We start from the raw sequence: 15,614 nt of genomic DNA on the forward strand, positions 1-15,614 counted from the left end.
GTGGCCAATTCACGGCACAGATGTGCTTCCATCATGTCGAGACTCGAGTGCGCTACTACCGCGATGCATTTAAAAGGAATGGGAGGAGCCGTTTTAATTGCCGTGATTGAGGTCGGCTGTGAGCACTCCCACAGCGCCGCAGCCCTCCCTCCGGCAGATCAACTAGCCTGCGCTCATCTGAGGAATGACGAACATCTGGTGTAACCCGCCGTCACGCAGAGATAAACCATGAGTATAAAAAAGGAAAAAAAACAAAAAAAAGATGCTTGAGGCACATAGCAGCTATCAATTCAGCATTCTGTTGAGTTTGCCATTAATGTTTTAATTTACACAGATTACACTTGTATGATAGTTCAGCACATTAAAATGTAAACAGGCAAACAGAACCACCCCCCCCCCCGCCAAAGGTTAGGATGATGATGACATTTTGACCCTGGAATGGGAATTACAGTAAAACCACTGACCAGGCACTATGTGGGAATGGGTTGAGGAGCTTCATTAGTAGTGCTTTGTCGCCACCTTGTGGCATCTATAGGCAACTCAACTTTTTGGATGGGGCGATAAATAACTTTTATAGTTGAGGATAGTTGATGCAGACTAGACACAAATTGGTGAATTTTTGGCATTCACTCGATTTCAAATCCCATTAGTCCCTATGAAAGATTCATTCTTCAGACTGAACAACTCACAGGTTGATGTGAGCTGATCGACTCTCTTCTGATACAAAGGAAAGCTTTTTCTTGCCCAAAGTGCTTTGCATTTTGATTGCAAGTGGCGCACGTCGATGCAATTTGCCAAACAGAATGTCTCCATCACTGCCAAGAAAGCATATGGCACATCACAGTTTGGCGCTGTGAAGGAAGCCTGAAACGTTGACAAAGCTGCGAGCGAAAACGCAGAGTGCTGGATGCCACACCGGAGGCAGGCTGCTGTAAGGCCAGAGGAGCGATGATGTGGCACCGCATTCCAGGGTTACAGTTCATCAAAACAAGACGCGGGTCCGTGTCGTGCTTTTGTGAGGCAATTGTTGATTCCGAGAGTGGTCTGCCACTGCTGCCGCTGCCGCTCGCGATGCTCCTCCGTTGCGCTCCACTCTGCCCCGTCGTGTCTCTGCCGGAGCTGTCTCTGTGGGCTACGTGCATGAAAACTGATTAGAGCGAGCGCAACTGTGCTCTACCTCTGAAAGGCCCACCGGCTCAGAGATACCAATTTTCTTTGCTTGCACAAATTGAGGACTAAATAGCAAATAATTTCTCCATCGGAGATAAGGACTTCAAAAAAAAAAAAAAAAAAAAGTTTTAGAAACGTAAACACGTCAGCAGACTGCAGAGTCCTCTCGACCCCATTATTGTGCCATCATTGAACTGTAATGACAACAAATGAGGGCACCGTCATTTTATAAAGATATACAACGTAAATAAAAGTTTACTTTTTTTTTTCATCAATTCTTTTTCTGTGTTTGATGTTTAATGATCAAACAACAATAAGGGAAATCCTTCCAATGAAAATGGACAACATAATTTTGTGGGGGGGGCAGGAAGGGGGGTTGTCGTTGTTTTCGTGAAATCATTTTGGAGCCTGACAATGTTTTATTTCGGCAATAATACTGTTATTATTGCGTGTCGCTCCAGAAAAACGTCCGTCTGCGAAAGCAAAATACACGCCCATGCATCTTCAGTAATTATTTGAAGGCATGCGGCAGTACGGTAAATCAGAGCCAGCACTTTTAGCTGGTTATGATTTTAGCACTTCCCTTCCCTCCACCGGAGATGCATTAATCATTAAAATTTCATACCCACATATATGCCAATGGAGGGGATTCAAACTAGACCTGGGATGACAAGCAAACAGGAAAAGGCCTCTACCGAAATATCAACTGCCTAATGGGAGACATTTGGATGCTCATGCAAATTAACATGAAGATGAGAATAAGGGGCTACCAAAATATCAACTGCGGAATGGGAGACAGTTGGACGCTCATGCAAATTAACATGAAGATGAGAATAAGGGGCGGAGCTGACAGGATTTATGGTGTCACACTGGTTGAGGGGTGGGGATGAGGGGGGTGGTGGAGTGGAGGAGGAGCAACGGTGGCCCACCGCGTGGGGTCAGTGGCTGAAAGACAAAAGTGGACACAGTGGCTGACGGATGGTAATCACATGATTGGACCCCCTATGCCCCCGCCCCCCCGCCAGATGAGATTGCTTGTCCCTGGCAGATGGGTCAATTTCAGTATCTATGGCTTTGACCTAATTGTCTCCAAAATCAATTTGGCCACAATGTCCTTCTCTCAGGTGTTGTGTTCGAAGGCAGTCAGGCAATCCGCAGCATTAAGAACCTCATTACATCCTCCTCTGTACACCGGGCCCACGCTGGGCCCTTTGTTCCGTCAAGGCTGACGGTTCAAAACAGGAGAAATCAAGCAAACAAAAAATGCAGACTCTCCGAGCAGACGGGGTGAAAGCCAGAGTTTGTTTTTTTGTTTTGCAAGAAGGCCACTTAGAGCAATAACAGAAAATCATATTATAATGTGTTTTCATTCACAGTATATAGAGCTTGCGAATACTCAGAAACATTAAATTCAATAGGCAGAAAAACAAACTTTTAATTTATGAAACTTTGGGTTCAATAGCCTTAGAGTATACAATGTATGGATATAGAATACAACATGTAACACGTAAAAGTAAAAAGTAATCTTCCAAACATTTGCTTGGTTAAGAATTCAGGAGTAGATTTTATTTATTTATTTTTTTTGCGTCTGAAACTCAAATTTAAAATGTGCAAATTCAGTTGTTGACCAACTCATTTGACCAAAAAGTAACACTTTTACCAAACGAATCAATTAAAATTCATCCATAATAAATGGTCTTTAAGTTTACACAAGTTCAAAGTGGAAGTAATCGTAGGTTGAAATGTGGACCTTTTTAGGCCGCCCACAGTTGACAGCGCATAATTGTTTATCATCGTCTGTAAGTGAAAAGTGTAAATTGAACGTAAGGCCAGGGGTGTTCTGCCCTCTCTGCCAGCGTAGATAGTCATGTGACTTCACGGCACTATTTGATCGTCTTGTGATGGGCAGAAGTCGCTCGGATAACCAAAACGAATAGATTGCACAAGCGATACCTGATAGAACACAAAACAGTTCCGATCGCACTCTGAAATCACCCCGCCAGCCCCTCTGCTATTTCGAATCTCTCTAATTGAACATTTGTCATTTCGAGGACATGTCACTTCACTTCACAGGCAAACGCACGCCCCTCGCCGCGCGCACACACAATGAATGAGTTTGTTGACGTCGTGCTATGCAATTACTAAGTGCAGTGTGAAAAGGCCTCGAAAGTGAGAAAACTAGTGCCCAAATTACCAAATATGGTTCTTGCTTTATAAAGGGCTGTCCTGAAATAAACTCAACAAATTGCCGTGCCATAAGTGGTAACAAAGTGATGACCATTCCAAGGACTGATGATCAACTGAGGCTGAAAAAAAACAAAACAAAAAAAGCACGTCTGCTCATTATAATATCCATTATCAAAAGGCAACTTTCAGTTCGCACGTTTTCAGCGTGCCCTTTCGTACCTGGTGTCGTTGGGTACAACCGCTCAATCTAACAAGATCCAATTATCCCATTCTAATCCTCGCCGCTGATTGACACAGTCACTTTTGTAATTAACGATAAATTGCGTTTGTACTTCGCAGCGGCGTGGGACCGCGCCGCATCATAATGAGAGCTGTTTGTAATTATTCCGAAAAGTCACTTCGGAATGACACGGGGACGAGAAAGAGATGAGCTTTTTAAGATAAAAAAAAATAAAACAAAACACAAGTTCAGATTCAGCTTGTGTGAGGACGCCCAGCGGCAGTCACCGCAGCCTTCCCGGTTTAAGCATATGTTTAATTTTAAAAGATGTTGGAGGACAATGAGCTGATTGGTGGAGAAAGTGGCGAGAAAAGGGCTGCATCAGCAAGGACTAACACCAGCCTTAATTATGGCTGATTAACCAACTGTGTCCTTCTTAAGGAAACAACTCTGTCCAGGGGCAAGCGCAGCACACAAGCCGGCATACGCAATTAATTCATTCATTAATTCCCTCGCGGCTCTTAACACAAAGTGAAAATCCTTCACGCACTCCAAAAGTGACGCTGCCGTGTTTGAATCCTTAATACCGCGGGGAATAAATGCATTTTAATTGTTGGCATGACATGGGGGGGTTGGGGGGGGTCAGTCATACAGTGATTGGACAGAGCTTGGACAACTTACTAGACCTTTCTGTCGTTTGCCATCTGCTCGGCCCCGATTTTTTTTTTTCTTTCCCAGCTATGTCTTTTAATTTACTGTGTTGAATGACATCCAAAAGACACACTTTTGGCAAGAAAATGGTCATACCACATTGTACTCGTGCCTCTTTCCAGTACAGCCTGTGGGGTCAATCGCCGTCCTTACATTAACATTCCATTAACTGTACACTAATGCGAGTACTTACTTTTAATTTGTATGACAGTCCGTGAAGTGAGTCGTCTCATTTGCTCAAAGCGCTGGACCTTTTACATGTATCGTGTTTGGGCTCACGTCCATGTATAGTCACTCATTATTCACCCCGTTATTTTTATATTAGACACATTATAGGGGTGTGATTATTATTCATTTATGTTTTCAATGTTTTTGTTTGATTGCATAATGCTAAGTGGTATGATAAACAAATGCTGAGTGTGACTAGTCCTCATGGTTTAAAGAAACTTTATAAGAATCATAAAAGTACTGCTAGTCGTGCTTCGCAAGCGTTTTCAATGTTTTCATTTGATTGCGTAATGCTAAAGTGGTATGAATGATAAACAAATGCTGAGTGTAACGAGCCCTCATGGTTTTACAGAAACTTTATAAGAATCATAAAAGTACTGCTAGTCGTGCTTTGCAAGTAACATAGGTCAAAATTTCCGTTTGTAATCATCCTAGCCCCGCAGATGTCAAACACAAGGCCCGCGGGCCGGATCTGGCCCGCCACATCATTTTCCGTGACAAAAGTGAGTTTGAAACCCCTGATCTAACTCAAAGTTGAACCAGTCACAACTTATTCTTGGATCATCATAACAGTTTCTCGTGAAGCATACATTTATTCTCCAGCGTCCAATAAATATGACGTTCCAAGGAAAAGCTCTCAATTGCTCTGATAGTTGAAATAGAGACGTTTGAAAGGCACCTCACGCGGGTTGTGTCCAGCGTGTGCCTTCCGTCCTTCCGGCGCCTCCTCCCCCGGTGTGACTTCCATGCAGGAATTTCTTTTGGTCACACTCCCCGTCTTCCCAGCAGACTTCCTCCTCCTTCGCCACACTCTCCTCTCATCTCCAATTACTGGCCGGCAGCGTGGACGCTCGGTCATCCATCCCACGCCTTTCAATGGCTCAAAGATAAATTGGCCACAGCCAATCACTTCCCCGTGAACGTTGGCGCGTTGGCGTGTGGTCTCCCATGAACGGTGTGAACCTTCATCATCTTTTCCTGCGCAGATCGTATTAATCACCCCAGTGAGAAATCAATAGAGTGGATTATGGCGCCCATATCACCATATTTCATCCCGCAGTTCTTCTTCCGACGCGAACGCCGCTCTTGCCTGCGGACTTGAGAGATCTTGAGTTAATCAATGAGCACGATTCGGTCGTATGTGCTGCTTTTATATCTATCAGATACACTCTGTGTTTTTATAGATTTTAACAACGATGCGCCGTATGCGTCCTAATGATCTCGGAATCCAACCATTTGGATAAGATAAGCATCGCTTCTTCTTTTTTTTTTTTTTTTTGACTAGCCTGATGAACAAACACCAATTAACCAATTAACTACCCCTGCGGCAGGAGCCGTGGCAGGTTTCCTGCGGCGGCAATAAAGCGTAGCCTCTCTGTTTATGATATATTTCATGCGTGAGTGAGACGTGGACCTCATGTGGCGTCTGAGATTACCAAATATGGGGCGGCGGGACGGGATGGCAGCTGCGCTTTGCCCCGCCAGTCGCCAGCAGCTTAATCAAAGCGTGTGACCAATCTTAACACAATGCTACCTATGTGAGTGTTTGCGCGCGTAATCTATATGTTAATGTACGTGAGCTTGCGCGCGCTTGCCGACAAACACCCGCAGCCACACTTCGGTGTTAATGGAGCTCTTGTTGCCGTTTTGGTTTCATTCACTTTACACCTGCTACACCTTTCATGCAGGTTTTTCCAATCTTGCGCTCAGGGCCAACGATGTTCATGGAGCAATTATTATCGGTTTGACGATCATCAGAATAAGCAAGCAGACACAGTAATCCTTGGCAAAGGGTTTTTGATTTCTGCTTGTTGACATCGTTGCATGACTGGTAATTAGCATTAGTTTGGGTAGAGCATGTCAATTTTATGTGAAGGCACGCATTTTTGATGTGAACGTCACGAATATAATTATGCATGAGCGCATTGTTTTCATCTTTGAGACTTTTGATGGATAAAGGAACTTGTGCCAAGTTGGTAAATCCAGATTCACATTCAAACTATGAATCCGTTTTTCTGAATGTTTTCATTTTGAACTATACGGAATCAATGCGATGACTTTATGTCATAAATAGCTTGTGTGTTACATCAAAGCTCGGTAAATGCGGCAGAGACTTGAAAATATGAATGTTGTAGCTTTGCTCACAGAAATATGTAATCAACATTCAGCGAGTCCATAAAATCGGAATAACTTTGTCACGATTGTTTTTAGAGTGAGCTTATTTATAGTTTTAGAAGTTGTGCCTTCATTTGATGATTAAATTATTTAATCCTTTCAGGGAGGAACAAGGGGAAAGGCTTATTGCATTAGTAATTTACAGTGGACATGCCCTGCGGCATCCTGAGAGGGCTTTCAACTATTTTTTCAAATTGATAGAAACACATCTCTGTGTTCTGCAGTGGACTTGTACACCACTGCAAACTAGAATTTCAGCAATGAGTGCATTCTTAAATCAATATTAATTACATGAAAACAACATTGTGCTGTATTCCAAATGATCATTGTTATTTTCCTAAAACGTCAGTGGGGATGGTATTGACCCCAGGGGGGTACGCCGCCTCTAGCCATGGCCAAAAAAAAAAATGCTCGGTTTGTAATTGCATATTTTACTCCTTGCTAACCTTGCCTTGTTGGGACATGATGGCCATCCACCAAGAATCCAGAATTCCACCAATCTAGACCACCCAAAGTAGCACGAAATTAATCTGTGGAGAAAATGGCTTGAAAGTTACTCTGTGTGTTCATGAGCCCGTTGTCAACATTGCTCCTTATGAGCCTTGTCTGCGACAAGTAGGCATAACGACGAGTATTTGACGGCTCCTGTATTGAAATGTTCTCGTCATGTTTCACACTGTACCTGTTTGCTGCTCATCGGTGGCTTTTTCGCAGTTGCTCTACAATGCATTTGCCTTGTGTGTTTATGAGCCCGTTGTCAATATTTCTTCTTGTGAAACTTGCCTGTGACAAGTAGGCATGACGACGAGTATTTGACGGCTCCTGTATTGAAAGGTTCTCATCATGTTTCACACTGTACCTGTTTGCTGCTCATCAGTGGCTTTTTCGCAGTTGCTCTACAATGCATTTGCCTGACAGGAACTTCCCTTTCATACGCGAGTCACACACAAATAACTAAAGAGTAAGGCATAAAGCGATTGACTGCTCCGCGCTCATAAGCAAGCTTCTTTTTCTCTACGATACATAAAAACAATGACTTGCTTCATTACATCGAACAGGCTCCTGAAGTACAATTGATGTATTAAAATAATGATCAAACCATTGGTACCTGCTGTGGAAACAATATGCCAAGACTAAATAAATCCTCATTTTAAATTTTTTAATAACTGAATCCCCGCCCCCTCCCCACTCCCACTCCCCGATTCTACAGTTGTTGGTGTGTCTTCATTTCATTCTGTATTAATTCCCATATGCATTTTGGCAAATCAACGAGATTTTGGAAAGGATTTTTTTCGGTTGTTGAAGTGCAAATCGAAAGATTGGGCATCTGAGCGTTGGCTACGCAACAACATCCGCTCTGACGCAGGCCAACGTTCTCCCGTATGAACGCGACTCTATTCAGCAACTGACACACAAATAGGTATCTAATATGCACTCTAGGGAGTGACACGAGGAGGGTTTCAGAACTAAAAGTGGAGATGGAAGAGAAAAAAGAAAAGGTTCAGATTGGAGGGGATGTGCGTTTCGAACCTGATAAGAATGTGCTCGCGTTGCATTGCGGCGTCGCAAGACTTTCGCATAGAGCTTCTGTGTTTGGACAGCGCCGTGATATTAGCTGACTGCTTAGTTGGAAGCGCTCCAAAAAACTCGGCTGGACCCCCACCGAAAGTCAATCAATCCAATCAGCCCACCCGCTTGCAGTGTTTTACGGCCATATTGTGAATGAAGAACACTTGTGAGCTTTCAATTTAATCTTCCTTGTGGTTATTATAATGAGTAGTTCTCCAATGTGTCCACAGAGCACAATTCATTTGATCTGTTGTCTTAATTACAACCTATTTATCGCAACAGCAAACAGTGGGACAATTAACCCCGCGGCTAAGCACCTTTCACACAGACGACGTATGACCGTGTCTCCATCAGGTAGCGCACCGGTGTCGGCCTCCTTCGACTGTCTGCTGGCAGAGCAGGGCTGCATCCAGCAGCAGTCCTGCAAGGTCCTCTACCACCTCTTGGAGTACTGCTCGGCCGAGGAGGCGATTTCGCCGCTCGGCCCCGACGCCCGCAACGAGTGCCTGGAGGCTCAGAACTCCTTGCAGCGCCATCGCCCACTTCAAGTGTGCAAATGCCAGCGCGGATCTCGTAGGGAGGAACACTGCCTCAGGGTCTACTGGACTGTCAGGTTTGGAGGTGGGATTTAAGCTTTGCCATCTGTGTGTAAGTGTGTGTGTGTGTGGTTTTTTTCACCCTTGCATCAAAGATTCTGCCTTTATACACTCAAGTGAGCAAAGATTAACTGCACACTTTCAAAGATACTTTAGTCGAGTGTTGCCCAATGTTTGAGCCAAAGCACAAATGTAAACTAGTTCGTTTAGAAAACAAGCTAATTGTCGAAGCTTTGTCGGTGGAATTCTTTCCCATTCTTGCTTGATCTACAGCTTCAGCTGTTCAACAGTCCGGGATCTCCGTTGTCATTTTTTTTTACACTTTATTATGCGCCACACATTTTGAATGGGAGACAGGTCTGGACTGCAGGCAGGCCACTCTAGTAGCCGCACTCTTTTCCTACGAAGCCACGCTTTTGAAGACTGCGGTTTGGCTCAGCCACAACTCATAAGGGATAGCGGTATCGAAAATGGACGGAAGTATCTTTTAGTCATGCTATGAGATAAATATTGATACTGAGCTTCTTTCGGGTGATCTATTTGGCACAGTTGCATGTTGTTATACAGTATTGCGTTTCTGTATCGTTCTGATGGTCTCTATAATTGCGACGTGATAGTGGTGCTATTAGCAGTTGAAGTCAGGTAAGCCCAGGTGACAAATGCACAGCCTGCCAGTGTCACGCATCATTTACTGAGAAATTGAGGGAAATGTGAAAAGATATTGCCGTGCCGCAAAAAGAAAATCCTGGATCTGCAACTTTACCTGGATCCAATGCCAAAATTGGATAAGCTCTTCTTTGGCCTGTGCCCCGTTACTCCAGAGTTTTATTTTGTACATTGAAATTCATGACTGTATGATACTAAAAGGTCTTTCTAATATTCTGCTTGCCTTATTGCGCTACATTAGAGGAGGGACATACTTCTCAACAGGGCCGAAGTGGGACTCATTTACGGAGTTTCAGGGCTCAGATAGGTCTACTTTAGTTTATCTTTTGAAATTTTTTTACACTTATGAGTGTACCAATATAAAACAGATGAGCATTCCATCCAACTTAAGATCAAAATGTATGAGACCGTAGTCTGACTGCAGTAAGTGCTCAAAAACTAGAAAGCTAATTTCCATGGAATTTTGTGGGGCTCAGATAGGTCTACTTTAGTTTATCTTTTAAAACATTTTTTAAACTTATGAGTGTATCAATAGAAAAAAAAATGACCATTGCATCCAACTTAAGATCAAAACGTATGAGACCGTAGTCTGACTGCAGTAAGTGTTCAAAAACTAGAAAGCTAATTTCCATGGAATTTTGTAGCGTTCGTGACGTTCAACGTCGCAGCCCTTGTGTGCAAGTCATGAAAAGAAGACTTCGCTTTTCTGTTTTAAGCATACGAAGAGTATGAAGTTTCGCCATATGAAGAACTCGAGTTCAGCCTGGTGAGAAACATCGAGATGTCGCACATGGCCTCCATCATGGCAGGTACGGCCACTGACACGAATGAGTGAACATGTTGGTCAAATTTCTTTCCTTGTCGTCATAATACTCTTCTTTTCCCCCCGCCAGCTTCCTCTGTGTCTGTAGACGGTCACAATCAGTGTCTCAAAGCAGCCCAGGACTGCGGCTTGTTTGAGAAATGCGGCTCCCTGCGCTCCGAGTACGTCGTGGCGTGCACCAAGCGAGCAGCGACCTCCGACAACAGTTGCAACCGTCAGAAATGCCACCGAGCCCTGCGGCGCTTCTTGGAGCGTGTGCCGGAGGAGTACAGCTTTGCCCTGCTCTTCTGCCCTTGCTCCGATACCCTGTGTGGGGAGCGCCGCAGGAAAACCATCGTTCCGTCTTGTTCCTACGAGGAGAACGCTAAGGGGGAGGAACGAGCGGGGAAGCCCAACTGCCTCAGCCTGCAGAATTACTGCTCGAGGGATGAGCTGTGTAGGTGAGAAAGGTTACGTGCTCATGCCAGAGCTGAGGACACGCGGTATTTTCTGAGGTGAATACTGCTATTAGTCATTTGGCAGAAACTATGCAAAGACGAGGGAGAAATGGCTCCTTGTTTTCCAACATGCTATCCTCGTGCATCACGTCTGCTGCCGCTGTGCACCTTGACCCACTTACACACGTGGACAAAATTGTTTGTACCTCTGTGTTCATGATTGAAAACACCGTAGCGGCATGTTCAACCAAGGTGTGTCTTCTGAATAGCATCACAGGTATTTTCAAATTTTTGATAAGTCAGTCATTGTTCTGCTTGGTGACATGGTGTGTACCACACTTGACATGGACTAGAGGAAGCAAAGGGGGAGAGTTGTGACAGGAGATTGGAAACTTTTTTTTTTTTTTTTTAAAGGTGCATTGGGGGTACATTAATCACTGGCATGTTTTCACTATTCGCAACAGTACTCGATCCCTCACCCTCACATGCTTTCCATTTTTAATAGAGAGCAGCAATAGCAATGTGTCTGGTAGTAAGAGTGATGCAAAAAAAATGTTATTTTACCCAGTAATAGCAAAGTTGGCTCGCACAACTCATTCCACAAAAGACATCCGGTGGGATACTTTCTGATCACTTGCAACCTCAAGCAGAATCAGTGCACTTCACCCCTTAAGGCACCTTTAATATTCTGACATTGTTTTTTTTTTCTTTTTTTTTTTTGCATGTGCGTCAGATCCCGGTTTGCTGACTTCCAACACAACTGTCAGCCAGCTCCTCTGTCTGCTTCTGGCTGCATGCGAGAAAGCAGAGCGATGTGCCTCAAGGCCTACGCTGGACTCATAGGTGAGTAAATGAAAGCGGAGAAAATGTTGAGAGATGGAATCGTTTTACGGAAAAGGCAGAATACGGCGTGAAGGATTATTAGAAATCATCAGCAGGTGTCTTGCAGTGATATTTTACTTTCATAATCCTTTTTCTCACCAGAAAGCGACTCTTTACTTGTTTCACAAATAGTCATTGCTTTTCACACCGGGCAATATGTTGTAGGGTTTGTTTGTCTGCAATAATTGTCCTTCACTCTCAATCAATTTAAAAAAAAAAAAATCGCATCGACTTATTAATCATGTTAAAGTAGCATTCTGTAGATCATGTCTTGCATTTTCAAATTTTCTCAGGATTTTGTCAAATTAGTGTGGCCTTTTGATGAGAAGGCTAGATATACGTCACTAAGGAAGCAGCAAGAAAAAAAAATTACTGTACAGATAATATTCAGTGTAAGTAGTCATAGGTTTGGATGCACTAACGCTACAGAATGAGAAGATGGCTGAATATGAAAAAAAACTAATAATTAAAAATATATATATATTTGTACTCGAGTATATGACTTGAAGTCTCGATGAGGGCTTCAAATTCGCTGAAGTTTTGGCAAAATGTCCTCACAGAAAGACACAATCATGAAAAAGTCATGCCCCCCCCACCTACTTTATGCACAATTCTTCACAAAAACTTTGCCATTTCCAGGCCTTTTGTTGCAGCCGCTTCTGGGATTCCTGTCAGAAATACCCCCCCCCCAAAAAAAAGAATCTCCCATTTGTATTTCTACTGGCAGCTCATCAAAATGTCTTACTTTGTATTGTTTCCCCATCTCTTCCCCCCCACTGTATCTTTCAAAACATTTTTTTGACCCCCGCTGTATGAGCGCAAATCTTGTCGGCAGTCTGCTCGGTGTCTTCAACAGAGGCGCAGAGCATGAATAATCGCTTGGCTCACGTAAAACTGATGTTTGCCGTCTTTTGCAGGCACCATTATGACTCCCAACTACGTGAGCAACAGCAGTACGGAAGTGTCCCAGTGGTGCACGTGTGATGGCAGCGGCAACGAATGGCAGGGCTGTCAGCGCATCCTGCACATGTTCAAAAACAACATTTGTCTGCGTAAGTGTCATTTGGTGGTCTTCTGGTTCGACGGTGATCACCTTTCCCATTTCAATATTAACTCTTCCATTGTTCAAGCAGTTTTTTTTTTTTTAGGGAAGAGGGGGATTTGCAATACAGTCCATAGGTCAGTCTTTTGTGACACTTTTGAGGAAGACGTGTTACTGTGCTAAGATTTTAAAATCCTCCTCCTGTTCGTCTATTGAAGTTGCTGACATTAAATGTATTTAAGTATCAAAAGTGAAAATATTCAAGCTTTTGAATAATTAGAGTTTTGATTCTAATATTATTTGTACGTATTTAGTGAACTTCAGTGATGTCGCTAAAAGATTTGCATTGCAGCTACTTAGCGACGTTAGCTAGCACGCGTTAGCCTGACCGTAACATTATCCATATGGCGAAACAAGCTCATAACTATGAGAAGATCGATGTTTTGACGTCACTGGACCTTAATCCTCTCAAAAGAAAACACTTTCTGTCAAGATGCGAACGAATACAATTACACATTTTTGTTCACTGCTCAAAAAAGCTTTGATGTCAATTTTTCATATAATTGTAGCTTGGCGTGCGGCACTTCTCTGGCGGGTAGCTTCAGCATAGTGAGATCTAAGATAACTTGTAGCAAAGAACACATTTTTCAATGAGCGAGGCGAGGGAAAGGGACACACAAGTTTGATTTCGAGTCATCTTAAGGTTAGCTATGCCAACTGACACTTGGCGAGAGGCGGGGTACGCCCTGGACTGATCGCCAGCCAATCATTTATTATTTAGTTACAATCATCGGTGTGTTGAAAATGGTTCATCCAAAGGGCGAGGTTTCTCGTGAATAAGAAAAGAAGGAAAAGTTCAATGCCTCCGTCAAGTCATACTTTTAGAACCCTCACATCACATGTATTCAAATTTAGGACAGACTGGGGAAGTCAGAATGACTTGGCGATGATGTATAATGAACCATGTAAAGACACCCCCCCCCCCCCCCCCCCCCCCCCCCCGTGTTGAAAATGGTTCATCCAAAGGGCGAGGTTTCTCGTGAATAAGAAAAGAAGGAAAAGTTCAATGCCTCCGTCAAGTCATACTTTTAGAACCCTCACATCACATGTATTCAAATTTAGGACAGACTGGGGAAGTCAGAATGACTTGGCGATGATGTATAATGAACCATGTAAAGACACCCCCCCTTTACTTGTTTCACAAATAGTCATTGCTTTTCACACCGGGCAATATGTTGTAGGGTTTGTTTGTCTGCAATAATTGTCCTTCACTCTCAATCAATTTAAAAAAAAAAAAATCGCATCGACTTATTAATCATGTTAAAGTAGCATTCTGTAGATCATGTCTTGCATTTTCAAATTTTCTCAGGATTTTGTCAAATTAGTGTGGCCTTTTGATGAGAAGGCTAGATATACGTCACTAAGGAAGCAGCAAGAAAAAAAAATTACTGTACAGATAATATTCAGTGTAAGTAGTCATAGGTTTGGATGCACTAACGCTACAGAATGAGAAGATGGCTGAATATGAAAAAAAACTAATAATTAAAAATATATATATATTTGTACTCGAGTATATGACTTGAAGTCTCGATGAGGGCTTCAAATTCGCTGAAGTTTTGGCAAAATGTCCTCACAGAAAGACACAATCATGAAAAAGTCATGCCCCCCCCACCTACTTTATGCACAATTCTTCACAAAAACTTTGCCATTTCCAGGCCTTTTGTTGCAGCCGCTTCTGGGATTCCTGTCAGAAATACCCCCCCCCCAAAAAAAAGAATCTCCCATTTGTATTTCTACTGGCAGCTCATCAAAATGTCTTACTTTGTATTGTTTCCCCATCTCTTCCCCCCCACTGTATCTTTCAAAACATTTTTTTGACCCCCGCTGTATGAGCGCAAATCTTGTCGGCAGTCTGCTCGGTGTCTTCAACAGAGGCGCAGAGCATGAATAATCGCTTGGCTCACGTAAAACTGATGTTTGCCGTCTTTTGCAGGCACCATTATGACTCCCAACTACGTGAGCAACAGCAGTACGGAAGTGTCCCAGTGGTGCACGTGTGATGGCAGCGGCAACGAATGGCAGGGCTGTCAGCGCATCCTGCACATGTTCAAAAACAACATTTGTCTGCGTAAGTGTCATTTGGTGGTCTTCTGGTTCGACGGTGATCACCTTTCCCATTTCAATATTAACTCTTCCATTGTTCAAGCAGTTTTTTTTTTTTTAGGGAAGAGGGGGATTTGCAATACAGTCCATAGGTCAGTCTTTTGTGACACTTTTGAGGAAGACGTGTTACTGTGCTAAGATTTTAAAATCCTCCTCCTGTTCGTCTATTGAAGTTGCTGACATTAAATGTATTTAAGTATCAAAAGTGAAAATATTCAAGCTTTTGAATAATTAGAGTTTTGATTCTAATATTATTTGTACGTATTTAGTGAACTTCAGTGATGTCGCTAAAAGATTTGCATTGCAGCTACTTAGCGACGTTAGCTAGCACGCGTTAGCCTGACCGTAACATTATCCATATGGCGAAACAAGCTCATAACTATGAGAAGATCGATGTTTTGACGTCACTGGACCTTAATCCTCTCAAAAGAAAACACTTTCTGTCAAGATGCGAACGAATACAATTACACATTTTTGTTCACTGCTCAAAAAAGCTTTGATGTCAATTTTTCATATAATTGTAGCTTGGCGTGCGGCACTTCTCTGGCGGGTAGCTTCAGCATAGTGAGATCTAAGATAACTTGTAGCAAAGAACACATTTTTCAATGAGCGAGGCGAGGGAAAGGGACACACAAGTTTGATTTCGAGTCATCTTAAGGTTAGCTATGCCAACTGACACTTAGCGAGAGGCGGGGTACGCCCTGGACTGATCGCCAGCCAATCATTTATTATTTAGTTACCATCA

General features: G+C 43.1%; 1 protein-coding gene across 1 annotated transcript in view; it reads left to right on the plus strand.

Annotated features, from left to right (window-relative positions):
* The window catches only part of LOC109518005 (GDNF family receptor alpha-4-like), a 22,410-nt gene that overhangs the window by 4,193 nt on the left and 2,603 nt on the right, over positions 1 to 15,614 (plus strand). The window contains exons 2-6 of the mRNA XM_019873588.1: positions 8,615 to 8,881; positions 10,239 to 10,331; positions 10,416 to 10,785; positions 11,516 to 11,625; positions 12,582 to 12,716. Of these exons, the coding sequence (XP_019729147.1) occupies positions 8,615 to 8,881; positions 10,239 to 10,331; positions 10,416 to 10,785; positions 11,516 to 11,625; positions 12,582 to 12,716 (975 nt within the window). The remainder of the gene's footprint in view (positions 1 to 8,614; positions 8,882 to 10,238; positions 10,332 to 10,415; positions 10,786 to 11,515; positions 11,626 to 12,581; positions 12,717 to 15,614) is intronic.

Source organism: Hippocampus comes, unplaced genomic scaffold (assembly GCF_001891065.2).
Source record: "Hippocampus comes isolate QL1 unplaced genomic scaffold, H_comes_QL1_v1.1 scaffold59, whole genome shotgun sequence".
Classification (NCBI taxonomy): domain Eukaryota; kingdom Metazoa; phylum Chordata; class Actinopteri; order Syngnathiformes; family Syngnathidae; genus Hippocampus; species Hippocampus comes.